General features: G+C 41.9%; 1 protein-coding gene across 5 annotated transcripts in view; it reads right to left on the bottom strand.

Moving 5' to 3' along the window:
• Positions 1-19,390, bottom strand: part of znf423 (zinc finger protein 423) — a 144,418-nt gene that overhangs the window by 4,094 nt on the left and 120,934 nt on the right. For all 5 annotated transcript variants that reach the window (XM_058387558.1, XM_058387559.1, XM_058387562.1 and 2 more), the window contains 2 exons: positions 17,680-17,811; positions 13,881-13,996 (listed from right to left, as the gene is read on the bottom strand). In XM_058387558.1, the coding sequence (XP_058243541.1) occupies positions 13,881-13,996; positions 17,680-17,811 (248 nt within the window). The remainder of the gene's footprint in view (positions 1-13,880; positions 13,997-17,679; positions 17,812-19,390) is intronic.

The raw sequence follows: 19,390 nt of genomic DNA, 5'->3' as shown, positions 1-19,390 counted from the left end.
CCAGACTGCTGCGCCCGCTAAGGGGGAGGAGGAGAGAGGGAGACGAGAAGAGAGGAAGACGAAGGGAGAGAGAGAGGGGGGGGGGAGTGAGAGATAAAGGAAAATCAAATCTGCGTTTCCCAACACTGCCTCTTTTCACATATGAGCATGTGCACGCAGCCGGACCGGAGCTGCTGTCATGTCACTTTCAATCAGGCCTCTGTGTGTGTGTGTATATACTGCAGGGCCCCCGACTCCCGGCTCTGGGGTGCCCCCTGGGGACGGTGCTCTATTGGAGAGACTGTAATGTGTTGGCTAGCTTTGTACAAACAGAGTAAGAGAGAGAAAGAGGCAGAAAATGCTACCAGTATGCTGGATGCACTGTCATGATCGTATGAGGAGACGCTGGCATTGTGGTTGGTGTCCAGTTAGTAAACTGGGTCGGTTACTGGACTTTACACACAGTACTGACAATACTATGTCACACACAGTATGCTATGACCAACAGTGGTCACAAAAAAAACATTTATTATCAAGTAACCTAACCAACATCCATCTATAATCTAATCCTTATCTGCAGTATCTGTAATGTATATCAGACACCAGAAACAGGAAACACCACACATTTCCTTTTGCTGAGGAAAAAAACAAACACTGTTTTCTCAAAACTCACTTGTAATGCAAGTCTTACGGCAGTTATTCATTTCCATCAATAAATGTTTAACATGCAGAACATTACATAGCACAAAAATAAAACTCCAACTATAAAACTCATGTCTCAGGGGAGGAGTGTCAAACAAATGACCCGTGGGTTGTTGTAATCTGGCCTACCAAATAAATTCCATGTTCTAAATGAATATTGTTCTGGATTTTAGTGCAATTCAATTGAAATATTTGGGGAAATAAATCAAGCTAGTCTCTGTTATTCCACTAGGGGGCACAACAGAGCAACAAACTCAGACCCTTAAAGCCAGCTAGTGACAATATAAATGCTAATGATACATAATTTTTCATTATTCAGTCAAAACCGTTGACGTTGTAGCCATGTCTCTTTACAAAAGAACTAATTCATAGCATTTCATAGAGCAGGGGTAAATACTTTTATACAATCACAAATCTGATGTGGTCTTATTTGTAAATAATTATGCAAACACTGTTGATTACAAAATTTATGGATTTTGTGTCTTATTAAGTAGATTTAATAATGAATAGAATCTTTCATAAATTGAGATGTCTTAGAATGAGATTGACATTAAAGAAAGTCTATATATAAAGGAAGTCTAAATATCTATTCTCCAAATACTTGGGAAATGCACGAGAAAAAATACAGTGATTCTGGTTACTTGCTTCCTACAGCTTCCTGCAGGTTTCGTTCGTGGGGACAGTGCGCTATCAAACCCACACAACTTAATACACAATCACAAAACTCTGATTATAAGGATGAATTCTACAGATTTCCTTTGACTAAGAAATTCTATTCAAAACATTCTAAAGAAATATATATTGCACATTAATTTACTGCCCCAACAACTGCCCTTAGACTACCATTCTAAGTAAGTTTTACACACACACATTTTTCGTTCTCGGTACAGGAAAAAGTTAAATTGTTGTCTGTGCTGCTCACGTATTCAGTACAAGCAGATCATCTCTGGAGTTTTCTTTTAGCACATATTTAAACACACACATACATTCTCTATGATTCAAGAAGCACTTAATAGCTATGGATTAGGGACTGGGCAGAAACAGGAAGAGGAAACACTAAGGCTGGCAGGAGAGAGAGAAAGGGAGGTGGGGGAGAGAGCAGTGTGTGTAGCTTTGCTCTCAGGACACAGGCCTGTCCCTCTTTGCTCCGTTTTTAACACAAAATGAAAAATCACCTTTGCCGCTTGGTGCACTTTAGTGTGGCTTATTTTTAGACCGGTTTGACAGTCTTCCAAGGGCCGGAGACTAACAGATGGGCTGTCTTAAAGCTTCATATGCTCTCAGCTCTCACCTCCCAGAGACAGGAAACTCACTTGGGAGTAGGCTACAAATAAACGGACCCCTGCCCTGCCCCTGGATTCCCTCACTTCACACACACATACACATATAACCTAATACTTACACAGGAAGCCTGCACCCTGCCAGGGCCTGTCCATGTCCCTGTCCCTGTTCACCCTTTCTCTGCGGCAGTGTCCTGTTTCACTACAGTGCACCACAACCTGCGCATTGCACACCACCCCTAGGGGACTTCTTCCTGCCCCTATTGCAACCATTTAATAACGCCAGGACTGGATTCACACACGAGTCACTCACATGCGACTGATACGCTCTGCTCTACATCTCAAACACCACACACTCAGAGTTGCTAAGCCATTCCTTTTGTGTGCAAAAATAACAGCGGATCAGATCGCCCAGGTGAAATCAGACATCATTTTTTCTCCCTCTGACTTGTTTGACACAAAGGAACTGACCTACTGCTGCACATGGTTACCGCCGAGCAGGCTCATCTCACACAGGCACACACTGCCCTCGAACGCACAAGCCTCGACACAATATCAAACACCTGCACATATAGACGCCAGCGCCTCTGTCCCACACTTGTCTATTGAGAGCCCATTTTCAGGCCATTAATCATCCAATTATTCTGAACAAATTAGGCAGCTTAGGGATCTACCTTAAGAAATGTATTTCCTAGTGACTAATAAGGTAGTTCCTAAATGTCAACATGTAGTCGAGGAAAGACATGGAGTAAAGCTGCCTACAATTTCCACATGTGAAAATGGCACAAATCACCCTTTTGATAAAATATAAATATACAGATATAAAAAAAATTCTTTCCAGGAGAAGAAAGCAATGATTTAGCATCAATGGTAGGTAATTATTTTTCTCAGTACAACTTACATTTAGTATTTACTGATGGTCATAAATTCAGATGTACATCTCTAACTATTGATCTGATTATATGTACAGTATCTATACTATACTTATATGTTAGGAAGAGACCATTTCATAAGCCATTCACAAGAACCAGCATTACAAACGGCCACCTCCATTTACTCCCACATACCTTACTGACTTTTCAAGATGTGCTGTCACAATCGTTTATCAATCCAAACCCAGCAAATGAATCTTGCTTGGAAAATCTCACTGTCACCAGCTTCAAAAGTTTTCCCCATCAAAACACCAACATCCAATATTCAATATCCAGGCTGCCTACAGTGAAGTGTGCATATCTAATCAACCTTTAAGATTATGAAGCTTGTCGGCAGATAAATATACCAAATAGGATCATACCTGATATGGTATAATCGCGTATATCAAATACAATCTCAGAAAAAGGTTCCAAACGGTGCCCTTAAAATTCTTTACTTTGTCCCTCCTGAGGAAGCCTTAAAGGATTTTAGATGGGGTTTCAAGTAGAGCTTATTAGAAAGCTCAATACAGTCTGCAACATTATTTACAGTACATGCTCAAGAATCCTAAAGCAACTTTTTTTCTTTCTAAAATAATAGAGCTACCTGCGGAGCATTACATTACAGCTCTGCATACTTGTACACAATCCTTTATTCTCTCCATCTGATTCTCAAAACACAAACACAAACACACATACACACACAAACACACACACACAGATGTGGTAGTAGTACTGAGCTCAGTGGGGCGGTGAGTCTTGAGGGTCCCAGACGGGCCATATCATGGGTGACAGCGCCGCGGTAGGCTAAGGTTAAGCTACGCTACGCTAACTGCATTCCGCTGCTCAGAGACGCACCAGAGTACACACACTCACTTTCCGTGTCATGGATACGACATACCCGAACATCTCCAAGGAACGGGCCAGTCTGACTATAGCACATTTCTAAAGTATGAGTGAGAGAGAGAGAAAGAGAGAAAGAGAGAGAGAGAGAGAGAGAGATTGATTTCTTAGAACATTCCGGCAGATGCTGGTTGTTGAGTGGAAAGGTGCGAGATCCCTAGCCGCGGGTATGCCTGTGCTCCTGTACATGTGTGTTAGAGTGAGAAGCAGTGTAGGAGAAGTGTAAGGCCCCGTGTCTGTGTGTCGTGCGCATGTGAGCAAGTGTGAGAGCTGAAGTGTGTATCAGATGTGCAAAAATCCGACCTGTGTGCACGAATGTGAGTGTATGAAGGACCCCTGCATGTGTGTGCTCTCTGTGTGAGAGATCATTAGAGATCATCCTCTCACATAATGTACAGAGTGATTATGGAGTTCTTCAACTCTACAGGCAGCCTGAGCACACAAACACGATGCAACACAAGCCATTACGCTAGCACACACACACACACACACACACACACACTACTAATGCTACTGTTAAAGGCACAGGATAGAATTCTTCTCCAGCTTTTTATAAAAATGTATTATTCCCGAGCGACTATGAAACACAACTAGAGTTCATTTTACTAAATTTGCGTCTTGGATTTTTAAAAAAAATTTTTTTTTTATTTAATACATCACTTTAATGTATTTCCTGTTGTTGTTGAGAGCACCCACTAATCATTAATAGTTATATACAGACCCCTCAGTGTTCATGAGTTATTAGCCTGACCTAGCAAGAAGCTGCAGAGAACATGCTAACATTATCTTCTATCAATAGTTAGCTACTGGTTTAATAATTCTTTAATAATAAAAAACAAAGGGAGAACCAGTGGCTGTTTAGTACATGAGGAAAAATACTCATTTATAATTAACTGCATTATAATTCATTCTTATCTTTAAAGTATAATGTGTGGTGACACATTATACGTGTTGCCACTGACCTGGTTTATAATTCCAGTTAGTTAAACAACATTAGAGATGGGTACTACCATTTTAAAATCCCTACACTAGACGATAGAGTACATAAGGTATAGTATATAGTATTTGGGACATGATCCGTCACTACTGAACTTAAGAAATGACAACAGGAACAAATTTCATATTTTCTCAGCACTGCTCCAGCTCTATGTAGACTTAAAAACTATTTTTTTCACTTATTATGCATTATCCTTGTAGCAGCTCAACATGTACAGCTATATTTAGATCAACATGTGTGGTGTAGTGTGTGTGTGTGTGTGTTTGGCCCAATAACCCCATAAGGACAGGTTTCCTTTTTGGTTACTGAGGTTGTGGTCAGGATTAAATGGAGTCATAGCATTAATAAAACACTGCATTAATAATTATGTCAATCAGAGGTCCTTACAAGGCTAGTAAGACAAACGTGTGTGTGTGTTCAATGTTTACAGCCATCTAGGGGACAGTGCTTATGCTCGTACGTCACTGTCAAAGCCGTGACAGGTACTGCCCCAATCTGGCAATCTGCAAGCGTGACAACAACACAGCATGCAGAGTAGAGCTGTAGAGCCACCAAACAGCCCCTGCTCAACTGTCATATCTGGGGAGCACAAACTACACTCACACTGCCAGAGCCAGAGTCCATTTTGTCCCTCCTCCTTCTCTCATGTTGTGCCTGTCCCTGTCTAGTCTCAGTTTCCTTGCATGTCACAGATAGGACAAGGAAAACAGTGTCAGCAGCAGCGAGTAAAGGGCTAAAGAATGGCAAGGCAGATATGAGGACAAGGTTTACGGAGTTCCCGATGGATCCTTTCCCTTCTTCTCCTTCTTTTGCTCCCTTTCTCTTTCTCCTCCTCCCGTTCTTTCTCTCACACCACTCCTCAAATTATTCAATTTAGAGCAGACGCCACATCTCCCTGTGTGCCAAGCTGCTGAAGTTCACTCTATCTCGCTCTCGCTCTCCCTCCGTCTCTGTCTTTCCGTCCCTCTGCTTCATCTACCCGTTCATTTCTCAAACCCTCTTATAGATCATCGTGGTGCTTCGTGAACAAAGCAGAAGGTGTGTGTGTGTGTGTGCGTGCGTATATTTGTACCTGCGTCGACAACTACATCTCGCAAAGTGTGGAGAATTTGCAAACTGATGCATACTTCCATCACTATTCATTATACACACACAACCCCACGCAGACCCACATGCGCAGACACACACAGAGCCCAAACCGGTGTCCTATGTTGTAATAAAATGAATTCGAATGTCTTGATTTTCTCCGAAGATTTGCGCTGCCCCATGGCGAGCGGTTTTGATTTGAATTCACCAGGCCACAAACTCGTCCGAGTCTCCAGCTCAGCAAGAGTGCAGGAACAAAACAACAACAAAACAAGTAAACAACTTAAACATGTCCCCTCCTGCTCTGGCTTACTCTAGTGCCAGGCAGCGGTCCACAGTGTGTGTGTGTGTGTTCCCTAAACTCCCTGACACACTGCATCATAGCTAAACCTCTTGTATACCATGATCTCACCGTCTGCATAGCAAGGCAGAGGAAACTACATACACAAACAACATAACAGCATAATCACATCACTGCATTAATAAGAGCATGAGATCATTTATTTACATTCATTATTAGTTTATAAGAACGCTCCAATTATTAAGTCCTCTACATGACCTATTTGTGGTTTATTCCATCGCAGTTAAGCCTGTGGTGGGTTTTCTACTCAGATACAGGCTGAGGGATGGGTGTATGAGTGTATGTTTGATGGCAAAGGGGCATGGAAAGGGGTGGGGGGTGTAGAGGGTTTAGAGGTGTGTGTGCTCTTCTCAGCCCAGTGCTCATAGCTTTAAACTGGAACTGCTGCCTATATTGCAGTCCCCAGGTTACACCTCAAGTAGCCAGCCAATCAACAGTGAAGGGGGGATTGGGGAGACTGTGTGCTTGTGTGTGTATAAGTGTGTGTGTGTGTGTGCGTGTGTGTGTGTTGGGGTTAGGGGTCTGAAGAGAGCCCCCCAGATCCCCATTCTAATAAAACACTGTGCCATTCCACAAGCTAGGGCAGCTGGGACATGGGCAGACAGCCACACATGCATGCACACACACACACACACACACACACACAATAAAGGTGTCTGTCAGCAACATAAACCCAACAATATTTACAGCAATCATAAACCTAAATCGTATAAAATTTTTAGCTAAATCTGCTCATGCAACATGCAAGAACTAGAGATAGGCATCCTGGTCATTCTGACAGCTTGAGTACTCAACAGAGGAAATGAATTCCTAGTAACTGTGTACTTGGATCCAGAGAACGGGGACGGATTTGATCTCAACGCCTCTAAACAGTGCATTGTGCATGAGCCGGTTAAGGGTAAAAGCAAGGGTAAAATTTCATTTAGCTGTGGAAAAAAATTCTCTTAGCCATGTTCATTTCTCGTCTATGCTAATGTTCTTCTTCCTAATTATTATATATATTTGTATAAATATATACATATATTTATTTGTACATGTACTACATATATAAAATTAGCGAGTAGAGCCGAGCTATACTATAACTTGATGCTCATGTAAATCACAGTATGGCATAATGGGGATAATGATATTTATGTAATACATACAACATTTCTTTCTAAAAAAAAAAAAGAAGAAGACGAAGCTTTCATTGAAAATGAGCAAATTGTGCATTGTAGAAGTCATTGCATTGCTCGGGTTTTGAAAAATGAAAAAATGTGCTCATTTACATAGTTTAAAGGATTGACTGTACCTTCGTTAGAAAATAAGAAAAAAAAAACAAGGAAAAAAAAGGAGTAATGAAAACTGAAAAGTTTTTGCTAATTATAGGACATATTTTAGAATAGAAATGAATATATTACAAACATGTTTTAATTATGTTCTGTTACAATTGAGAACATATCAAAAAATATAAAACAATGAAATCATCTACCCGTGAAACCTAACCCCTGAAGGTACACACACTTCACTGTGGTAAATAACAGCATTCCTGTCTAGTTAGTTAGTGTGTTATGAACTATTCTATAGCATTTTTGTGTTATAATAGTGTGAGTAGTGTGTTCACACTGATGATGATGCTCTTAACAAAGTATGGCATGCTAGATACTTCCTGTACTCAACAATCACAGCTTTGCTTATACAGAGTATGTAGAGGGATGGGGCTACCAGGCACTGATGCTGGATGAGAAGAATTTTCAAGATGGCTAACGACTCTCTGGTGGATAAGACTTCATACAAATACAAAGTCTTTTAAATTAGCCCAAAATAATCCAATGTATTCTACTGAAACTAGCGCTTTGGTATTATGTGTGTTTCACATCATCTGCCATTGGCTAGGAAAAGGCTTAAACTTCTGGTTAAGGAAAATATGCTAATGTTCCTTTTGAGATGATACACTGAGTGATGATACAATGAGTACACTTTTAAAATTTATACACTAAATGGTAGTGCATAGCATGTCACAGCATGTAGCATTGCCCTTTTTGAATACAAATCTAAGACAATTTTACTACTACATTGTACAAAGTAGTAGTTACAGTGTACTTTTATGGGATTTGCCAGCTTTTAGTGTTTTAAGAATTCCTGTTAATTACAATTATAACAATAAATATTATCAGAATAGCTATAATACTTAAACTTAGCCACTGCAATGAATTTAAATGGCAAATAATGATAATAGCTTCAATAATGTTTTCAATAAAAACACTATGCATGCACTATGGACATCGGCATTAGCGAATTCATCTCTCTCTCACACACGCGCACCATTCTTACATCACTCTGCTTTTCATTGTGAGAGACTCACATGCCTCACATTTTCAGCACTCTCAGGTTGTCAAGAGGAGGGAGAAGGCATCAACAAACAAGCGCAAAGACCATTCCCAACCAAGACAAACTCCGACAGACACACCACACACTCACCCAAACTGCTGACTGTAGTTAAATATTTAGCAGTGCTAAAAGAGACAGTATACACACACACACACATGCACACACACACACGCAAGGGTGCTGGTCGTGGGGGATTTGCAGCGCCCCCTGTAGGACTGCAGAAGTGTGTAAATATGAGGCAGGTTGTCAGTGGATGACAGCAGAAGCCACGGAGGGGCCAACAGTGGGGCAGGATGGAATGTGTTGGGAAGGATAGCTAGAGAAACAAAACAACAGCTGAAAGAAAACACTCCCTCTCTCTCTCTCTCTCTCTCTTTCTCTCTCTCTCACACACACACATATGTACACATGCACAGTGTGAAGAAAGTCTCTGAAGTTTCCAGCAAAGGAGCTAGGATCTGGCAGAGTGGGTCTAGCTGCGCTGATCAGGGCAAAGCATCACTTATTTACCAGCTTATGACTGCACTATTTATGGGACACAAGGGAGTGGCAAGGAGAGAGAGAGAGAGAGAGAGAGAGAGAGAGCAGCAGAGTGAGGCTAAAATATGCATGTGGCTGAAGAAAGAACACGAAAGACAGAAAAAGGAGAATAACAGAGTTAGAGACTGTTAGTGGTTGTGTGTGAGTGAGAGGCACAGGGGGGAAATGGGCTATGCAGGAGGGAGACAGCATGATGCAGTGAGTGTCCTGCAAAGGCTCATGGGAAGATGGAGGATTAACAGAGGCCGGCCCTGAGAGGGTTAGGGCATGCAGACTAGGTTCCTTCATCCATCTAGCCTTGTTAATACACACACACACACACACACACACACACAACAACTACATTTAGCTGAGTTCGGGTCAGACTAAAGCCAGATGGTGGGCCCTATTTACATACTCTGAACACCACTGCAAAATAAAGTATAACAAAGGTTTATTGCTCTTCAGAGATCTTAATATAAATCTACACCCAGATTTTTGCAATTCTGCTTTGTGACAGTCATTGTTAAAATGTGGTGAGCGTGCTGTTGCGATGTCCAGTCAAATCAGTTCATCTGCTTTGTTTTTAAACCTTTGTTTGTGCAGTTTTAATGTATTAATCATTTATTAATTTAATCATACAATCTTCGGTACATCTAGTTGAGCTCTGTTGGTCAGAGGAGAATGGCCAGACTGGTTTGAGCTGTAACTCAAATAATCACTGTTTACAACATTTGTTAGCAGAAAAGCATCTCAGACAGAACAGCAAGTCGAACAGATGGGGTGTATGGGACTACATCAGGTTCCACTCCTGTCAGGCAAGGACAGATCAGGAATCGGACGGTGCAACCGGACAGTTGAAGAGTAAACTTGCCTGATCTTTTTCCAAATTGGCAGCTATCTAGTTTCACTGAGCCTGTGCTCACTGCAGCTTTCGAATCCTGTTCTTGGCTGACAGGAGTGGAACCAGATGTGGTCTTCTGCAGGTGTTCCTATTAACTTGGCCAGTGATTGTATGATATAGATAAATTAATTCTGAGTTGTAAGTAATTGGTTAGCAATTGGGTGAAGTAGATTATTCATAATGAAATGATGTGACATCAGTATTGTACATTGACAAAAGCAGATTGCATAAAAAAAGAGACTGTTAAGCCTTTGCTTAAACCACACTCCTCCTTACTGACACACCCACACCCACTTGGTTGGCCTGGAGCTCCAGGTCTGGCATGGACATAGGGGGGCCATAAGGGGACAGAGGGATGGAAGGAAAGATAGAGGAGGGAGACTGCACCCACTGGGCCATCGGCTGGAGTGAATATCTTGGCCGTCCAGCCTCAGGGCGAGGTGGACAGTGACCGACAGGGTCCAGCGCTACTCCTGCTGCTAAATGGACTGACCGGCCATATGCCCAGCACCGGCGGCTCTACATCACTGTCACTCCATGGCTGGGGGTGGGGCTACATGCGGTGACCGAGAGGATGGGGGGGCTTATGGGAGATTTAGGTCACACCCCCCTCCTATTGCCTCCCTGAAAAGATTAAGGTAGATGTATTGACATGAGCAGGCTATTAACCTCACATCTAACTACCAACATTGACTCCACCTCCCCTCTCCAACATATACACACCCTGGTGTGTGCAACATGCAGGCTGGTGGCCCATAGCTCAGAAAGATGAATGCAGCATGGGCCAGGACAGGATGGAGCTGACCCCAGCTGCCCACTGGAGCTTCAGAGAGCTGAATTATACACCAGCCTGCCCTCCTCAATCTGTGTGACCTATAAGCAGTACAGAGAAGAGTCAAAGAAATCTACTATGCCGAATAAGACGTTATATGATGTTATATGACTAATACATTCTTTTCTGTGGGTAAACCAAATTACACAAAGGGTATTAATACTCTGTAAAATCTATAGAAACTTGAGACCCTAGAAAGGGTCTTTAGTGGCAGCTGGCTACAAAGCTCACCTGTCATTTATCACAGGGTTTCCTTCTCCTGCTCACGCAGATCTATCACACTGCAGAGTTTAGTTCTAGCACTACATCTGCTATCTAAATACTGAAATAAAGTGAGGTCTGCAGAGTCAGACAGAGTTCTGGTCACTACAGAGTCTCAGTCTACATCCTAATTAATAAGAGATTCAGAAACACAATTGAGTTTTCACAAATATAATGTAATCCTAACAAGGGCAAGAAGCCTTTATTATCGCCACACATACATTACAGCACAGTGGAATTCTCTTCACAAATCCAATCTGAGGAAGTTGGGGTCAGAGCACAGGGGCTAAGGTCCTTGCTCAACTGCCCAACAGTGGAGCTTGGTGGTGCTGGAGCTTGAACCCAGATCAACAACCCAGTGCCTTAACCACTTGAGCCACCACTGCCCCAGATATTTTACTATACAATCACAGAGACTGTCCATTTAATGATCTGCCAGACAAACATCTGACTTTTTTAGTTTACTAATTTAATAGACCATGCAAATGATAATTCAATTATTTTAAACACAGTTTGCAGTACCTTTTTGTCTTGGGTTTGGGTTAAGCCTGCTCTATTCCAGGAACCCGTCAAATAAATGGAAGAGCTTGTTAATAAATATAACAACTTTAATAAAGCTGGGTTGTGAGGCCACCACAATAATTCAATTTTAAAAAAATCATGACCCCTGGCTATGCTTCACGAACTCCTGGGGGGTCCCCGGACCCCTCGTGAACCAAAAGGAGAAATCATGTTTTGAGATGTAACTGATTGTACCAGGAGATTAGATTTTGTTATTATTGTTATTATTATTATTAATAATAAATTATCAAATTCTTTCCTTCACATTTAGTGGTGAAGTTTGGTGCAGAGAGCTTTAGTGGTGAGCCAGGAGGAGAGCACTTACTGCAAGAACTTTTCCACTTACATCGGTGCTTTTATGAAAATTGCTTTTCTGAACATTTCAATCATTTTTTTTGCTGCTTTATAAATGATTTTACTGCCAAAGTACTGAATGATAAGATAAAGTACAGGTGCATGTATGAGGTATATATAGGTACTTAAAACCTTATGTAACAAGAGACACCTGGTGTGTTTGGTAGCCATAAATTGTCTTTAGGGCCTTCCTGCATGTGTGTGTGGGTGTGTGTGCATGCATAGACAGTGAGAGAAAGAGAGAGAGAGAGAGAGAGAGACAGAGAGAGAGAGAGAAAGAGAGATAGAGAGAGTGGGTGTGTGAGTCTCAGCATGATCGCAATTAGGAATCTCAGGTACAAACCTCTGTGACAAAGAGAACAGGCAGAAAGACAGTGAGAGTGAGACTCATCTGGACAGGAGTGTTGTAAAACTCATGAATAACGTTACAATAACTCAAGCCCATTTCTGATGACCTGTCAACAATCCACACTGAACACTTGCTCTGTGCACCTGAGCGTAAACCTGTTGGGCATAGAGCTGTCTGTCTAGGATGTACTCTACACCATGACAGCCCCCTCCCACCACACACACACACACACACACACACACACACACACCACTCCTACACTAAAAAGTCTTGCTGTACTATAATGAATGGACTCTGCCTTTGTGTGTTTAAAAACATTAAGGACACTTTACCAGTACTTTACAGTAAAATGACTGAAGTGCAAAATATATTAAACATTAATAAGTGACACCCTCAGGGCTGTGCAATGAATGATATAAAATATCTACACTGATCAGGCAGAACATTATGAGCACTGAGAGGTGAAGTGAATAACACTGATTATCTCCTCATCATGGCACCTGTTAGTGGGTGGGATATATTAGGCAGCAAGTGAACATTTTGTCCTCAAAGTTGATGTGTTAGAAACAGGAAAAATGGGCAAAGGATTTGAGAGAGTTTGACAAGGGCCAGATTGTGATGGCTAGACGACTGGATCAGAGCATCTCCAAAACTGCAGCTCTTGTGGGGGGTTCCCGGTCTGCAGTGGTCAGTATCTATCAAAAGTATCCTTTAAGTCCTGTAAGTGTCCTTTAAGATCCGTAAGTTGTGAGGTGGAGCTCATGGAGGCCCCACCTTGCAACTTAGAGGACTTAAAGGATCTGCTGCTAAAATCTTGGTACCAGATACCACAGCACACCTTCAGGGATCTAGTGGAGTCCATGCCTCAACGGGTCAGGGCTGTTTTGTCAGCAAAAGGGGGAGTAACCCAATATTATTCAGGTGGTCATAATGTTATGCCTGATTAGCGTAAGTTCCAAAACCATTTGATCTGACTGGCTGCAAGGCTTGCAAAAAGAAAAATAAATGTAATGTACTGCAATAGATATTAAGTGGATTCACAGAGCTATACGGCATGAAATGTCAAGCTGTGTAAGCTGATAAAACCGGTCTGTTTAAATGTGTGCAGTGCATTTCTGAATATAATAATAATAATAACAATAATAATAATAATAATAATAATAATAATAATTATAAAAGTAATAATAATAATAACAATTATAATAATAATAGAGTTCATATCATATTCACATATCCAGAACTGCAATCTGAATCAGATTTAAAACAACAAAAAAATCATGGTGTGTGTTTTATGACATGTTTATATCTGGACTGCTATTAGCTCAAATTTGCTCCAATCTGCATCTCAGATGGCTGACACGACTCTCAGTCTGAGGTCCAGTGTGTAAACAACCTTCACCCACACAGTCACATTTGGACAGTACATGAACAGGAGCAGGTTATCAGCTATGCTCCATTAGCTTGCAGGAGGAAACTGGAGTGTAGAGGTTATTGAGGAGTTAGCGACTAACCTGCAGCTCAGTCTGGAAGAAGAACTTCTGTGGACACTGCGAGCAATCATAGATCTTGTCTTCCTGCCCGTGCACGGCGAAGATGTGCTGCTGCAGCTTGTTGGCCTGGACGAACACTAGAGGATGGGGAAAAAAAAAAAGAATCAGACGATTGTCTAAAAAAACTTTCAGTCACTCTCTCAGGGAAATGTGATGTCAGACGGTGATTGAGTTGGTGGACAAGCACAAATCAGGGGAGACAACACCAAAGACTCCTACCTTTAGTGCAAGAGAACGCAAAAAGTGCATGAAAATGACGCAAGTAGACACATGGGGTGAGAAAAAAAAGGAGATTTCTGTCTCTGTGTAAGAAAGAGGGATGATATAAAGAAAGAAATGAGTGAAGGGATGGAAACTGTAGGTAGACTGTACTATGCCCTCAAGGACTTGTGATATTTATCAATAAATCATCCCCCACCCCTTTCCCCTCGATTTTCAGTTCTGTTCCCGTGTTTCTATATTTTTTTTTCCCCATTTCAGTAAACTTAACTTGCAATGTATGTGTAGAAAACATGAATTATTAAAACTCCCTGGAGGAGAGGCAGTCTCTTACTTATTCATAAGCCACACAGGAATAGTGTTAAACTTAAAGAAAAAAAAAAAACCCGCATACCTACTGTGTGTGTGTGTGCGTGTGTGGTGGGGGTGAAGGGTACAGAGAGCTGGACAAAGCATGAGGAGAGATCAAGAGGACAAAAATGAGCAGGACAAATTGTTGAACAACATGACACACCAGGGAGATGGAAATGGCAAAACAAACCGTGACTCACTGTTTGAGTGAAAACAAAAAAACACATGGAATTGAAGAGTATTTAACAGGTCATTGCTGAAATTGAAAAAAAAAAAGATGAAGGAGGGGAAAAAAACAATGTCATATGGCTAATATGGCAGAAAATAGAGGGCTGGGGCAGAACAGTCAGGCCTGTAATAGCAGTCAGTAATGCTGACAAGCTCAAGTAATGATTTCTGATTCCCAAACGTCAGTTGACATGACAAGAGGTTGAAGTGACTTTCAAAAGTGTCCACGAACATAACACACACACACACACACACACACACAGCTAAAAAAAAAAAAAAAGCTAAAAGCACACGTACAGTGAGGGCTCTGCCCTGGAGAGACTGAGCAGATTACATCACTTCTCTATAAAGCTGCCCTTTATTCTCTGACCTCTTCTAATGCTCTCTGCTAAACACACACACACACACACTCACACACACACATGTACACGCTCGTGTACACACGTACATTTAACTGCCTCACCTTGAAGACTTTTAAGCCTTAACACACACGCTAAAGCCTTTCAAATTGCCATTGGTATAAATGCACTGCAGTAACAGAAAGACCCTCAGAAAACTACAGCAGCCTCACAGGGATCTTATTCATGTCATACCTTCCCAAATCACTTACTGTCCCTCCTAACAAGGTGCTAACATTACAAACAAGAAGATCCTAGTGGGCACAAATACCCTTTTCTACTGGTTCACAGTGAATGCACAGGTCAAATGTCCTGTAGATAAAGCTGATGAGGCACAAAATGAACCATGTCTCTTGTTGCTCATCTCATTTCCTCTAATAGTTTGACAGGTGACTTTTATTTATCTGACAAAGCAAGTGTTTTCTGTAGTCATCATTGTCTAAACTGTAGCTGTTGCTCTTATTGTTTATTTTCTTACAAATGGTTAAACAGGACAGACACAATACATTTATAAATATACTGGTTATTAAATTCTAGTATATTAAAAACAATTCATTTCAGTGTTCATCTTTAGTAGCGTCTTTATGTTAAGTGTGAAATGGTTGTGTGTTGTTGCTCTGAACTATGATACTGCTGTTATACTGGGTGGTGACAGTAAAGAAAGAGTAGGTAATGCTTCTTAAGGCCTCTTCCAGCTTTTTTGTCTGAAGGAAGTGAAGAAGAATGAATCAGACTAAGTGTGTGCAAATCAGCTAGCTTTCCGCTCAGAAGCATGTGTGCTGTGACTGTGATAATATGGGGAAGTTTAGTTTGTTAGTGAAGATGATAAGGGTGATGGATGAGCCGTCGGTATGGCTGCATGACGCTCTGTTTTCTTTATGCATATTCGGGCATATTGAGATGTACTGAAGAGTGGGTTGGTTGTCCTGAAAGCATAATTTGTTTCTGTACATACTGACTGATCTGTTTAAAGGTAGTTTTGTTCCTTGCTGAAGGATGCCCAGTGTACAATTAGGTTTGTTTTGTTACCAACTCTCAGCTAATTACAATACAAACTTTTTACAATTACAATAAACTCTGTTTTTTTTATTCTGATATCACACTGTCCTACTATTATTATAAATATGATGATCATACTCAGAATCATTTCAGCTTCTGCTCACTCCACTCCTCTCACTGCTCCAGCAGGCTAAGACGGGGTAGCCAGTGTAGCACGCTCTACCCAGGAGGCCACGGGTCCCAACAGACATCTCAACAGGGAGGTCAGAACTCATTAACTTTACTGTGAGTGCATCGGGAGAGCCGGACTGCCCGGGACACCCCGACTCCTCCACGCTGACCTTTATTACACCTTTATTATTCCTCTGCTTCCACATAAGATCCTGTCATAATATTTTCTTTCTGGATTATGTCCATAGAGAAATATATCCTGAATGGTAAAGTGCATTCATTTTATTTTATTTTTTTTCATTCCAGTCCTGAAGTCATAGCCAGACTAGAAATTCTGCAGGCTTTAGAAATAGGCCAAACTGAAAGACTGTATTATTTACTCTCTCTATTTTGTTACTTAGCCATGATTTGGCTTATTAGCTTTGGTTAGCAGAAGCAGGAAAATGTTTAAGCAATTTAACTTAATAAATCTTAAATAAATTTCATAGTCTAGTGTACATTAGCTTTAGTAGTTTGTTGCTAGTGCTTCCTAATCTGAGTGGTTTAGTTGTTAGCGAGCTAGCTAACTATAGAAAATATGAGTGTACCATGCTGCCTGTTTCCTACAGATTCATTTTTAGACAGTATGTATTTTATAAAAGTATATAAAAGTACAGAGGTATTATATAAAATCTCCCTGCCTACTGATAACATTAGTTAGCTTTTCAGATGTTTTGTAAGACAGAGGACTGTTTATTTAGCTTGCAGTTCTGTGTTATTAGCAAAGAATGCAAAAGCTCCCCAAACTTGGACACATAATTATTAGTAATGATTTGAAATTGTTGATCACAGAAAATTCCTTTTTCCGTGAATGAAATTTCAGTTTTTTGAAAGGATGCTTACACAAAGCAGGTGTAAGTGAGCCTTCCCACAGCTACACCAAGCTCTTCATGTTATATAAAGAGTTCACATATTTTTTCCTGCTTATCCACGCAGCCTCCTCTTAATATAATGTGTTAAATCTGTTCAATTAATTAGCTAATCAAGGAGACAGAAAATCTAGAAGACGCAGCCAGCAGAGAGGATACAAAAAAATTGCGTAGTTATTAAGAGTAGGTTAAAAACAAACTCATCTGTTTAATTGCACACAATTAGGGCATGTGCAAGTGAGCATGTAATAGAGTACGTCTGCATATCCATACGCACAGAACCTGAGCAACTGCATGCAATCATGCGCCATTAACCTACATGAATGAGTGCAATTACACACATGTATCAAGTGAGTGGGCAGATACTGTAAGTGATTGCCCTGTGATTTCTGAACATGTGTACGTGTATGCAGACGTCCCACCCCCACGTGCCTTCTCTGCCCCTGACCCTATGCCCTCGACCCCACGGGGCAAGTCCCCCCTTACCTGTGAAGCAGACGGGGCACTTGAAGGTGCCGCCCATGCCCTCGAAGCTGTGCTCGATCAGGTGGCATAAGAGCTTGGCTGGAGAGTCAAACATCTGGTTACACAGCTTGCACTCGTGATTGATGCCTTCCTCTGCAACAGAAGAACCCATGATACAACAGGTTACACACGCAGCAGTGGGGTCAGGCCAAAACAGAGAAAAAAAGGGAGAGGTAGAGGGAGAAATGGAAGAAATAAGACACAATCTCATGCACATGCAAACAATTTAAATCATTCTAATGTCAGAATTGATGTTGAAATCAGTGGCCTTTTGGTGATTAATAAAATAAGTGCCATGTTCTCTGTACTCTGCCCTGTCCAGACTGACCATTCCACCCCCACTGTCCTCCCTCTCCTCCTCCCTCTCCTCTCCTGTCCTCCCTTGCCCAGTGCTGTCTTTTTCCCGACCGGTAATTGCCTGCCACCCCCCAGCACCGTAGGCGCTGTGCCCTCCCCCCTGCCTGCAGCTCTATTTTAAGCTGGCCGGAGTGACATCAGTGGCCCCCTGCCTCCAACCAGAGTAGGACAGATGAAAGGTGGGCGTTGGGTCCTAGCTGGGTGCCTCCGCTCCCTTCTTATCACCCACACGCCACACAGACCTGAGCGCTGCCCTCCTGCCGGCCGCGCTGCATCAGCCTGCCCATCTCCAGACACCCCGTGTCAATTCCTCCCCCCTCCCTTCATGAAGATACAGGGTGGCACACAAACCATAACGGAATCTGGCAAGCTCCAGGGGTGTGTGGGGTTAATAAACTCTTCAATCAACCACCCCTGCCATTCCCCATACCGCCCAAACTCCGGTCCGAAAAACACGACCTCCGATGATTCTAATCTAAGCGCTGTCTCAAAGGCCTGCGCAGGGGAGCTCTAATCCTGTCTGAAAGGACAGGGAGGGGTGGGAAAGCAGGTTAGCTCAGCTAGGTGTGGGGCTTAGAGTTTTTTTTTTTTTTTAAGACAGATTGGCAAGGACAGAGCTTTGGTGTGTCTCCTCAAAGATGTCAGACTAGGAGAAGAGTCCCTTTGTAGAAGAAGGCTGGAATTAGTGGAATATGACATTGGTAGGATATTTTGGATGAGCTATTGTTGTGCAGCAGGATGAGAGGCTTTAAATGAGATAAAGAGAGAGAAAGAGAGGAAAGAGAGTGCAACGACACCAAAGAGAAACATTGGGGAAATGAGAGGGAAATGGGGAGAGGAAGGGAATTCTGCTAAAGAAAGCAGAAAACAAAGGGATAATTGGGCTGTCCAGCCAAAAGTAATGGTAGCTATGGGGCCTGTGTGTGTGTGTGTGTATGTGTGTGTGTGTGTGTGATAAAAAACATGCTCCTCTCTGTGAGCCCTGCTGTGGTTTGATCAGCAAGTGTGCAACATGCTCCATCATCTGTTTTTTAGCCTCTGCTCTAGCACTAAGCTCTCCACTCCAGTGTGTGTGTGTGTGTGTGTGTGTGAGACACATGTAGGGATTGCTTGTTACTATCAACCAACCCCATGGTGTCAGGGAGAGTATTTGATCAGTACAGCTGACATGCACTGCTTTGGGAGAAAGACTGCAGTGTACTGAGGGGAGCCATCCTATAGCTAAAGACCAAACACGCACACACACACACACACAAACCAAGCATGTATGAAAATGAATCAGGCCATAGGAAGACAAGAGAATCCTAATGGAGGA

The sequence above is a fragment of the Hemibagrus wyckioides genome, linkage group LG04 (assembly GCF_019097595.1).
Source record: "Hemibagrus wyckioides isolate EC202008001 linkage group LG04, SWU_Hwy_1.0, whole genome shotgun sequence".
Classification (NCBI taxonomy): domain Eukaryota; kingdom Metazoa; phylum Chordata; class Actinopteri; order Siluriformes; family Bagridae; genus Hemibagrus; species Hemibagrus wyckioides.
Note: the sequence above shows the minus strand (reverse complement) of the source record. Positions and strands in the feature narration are given on the sequence as shown.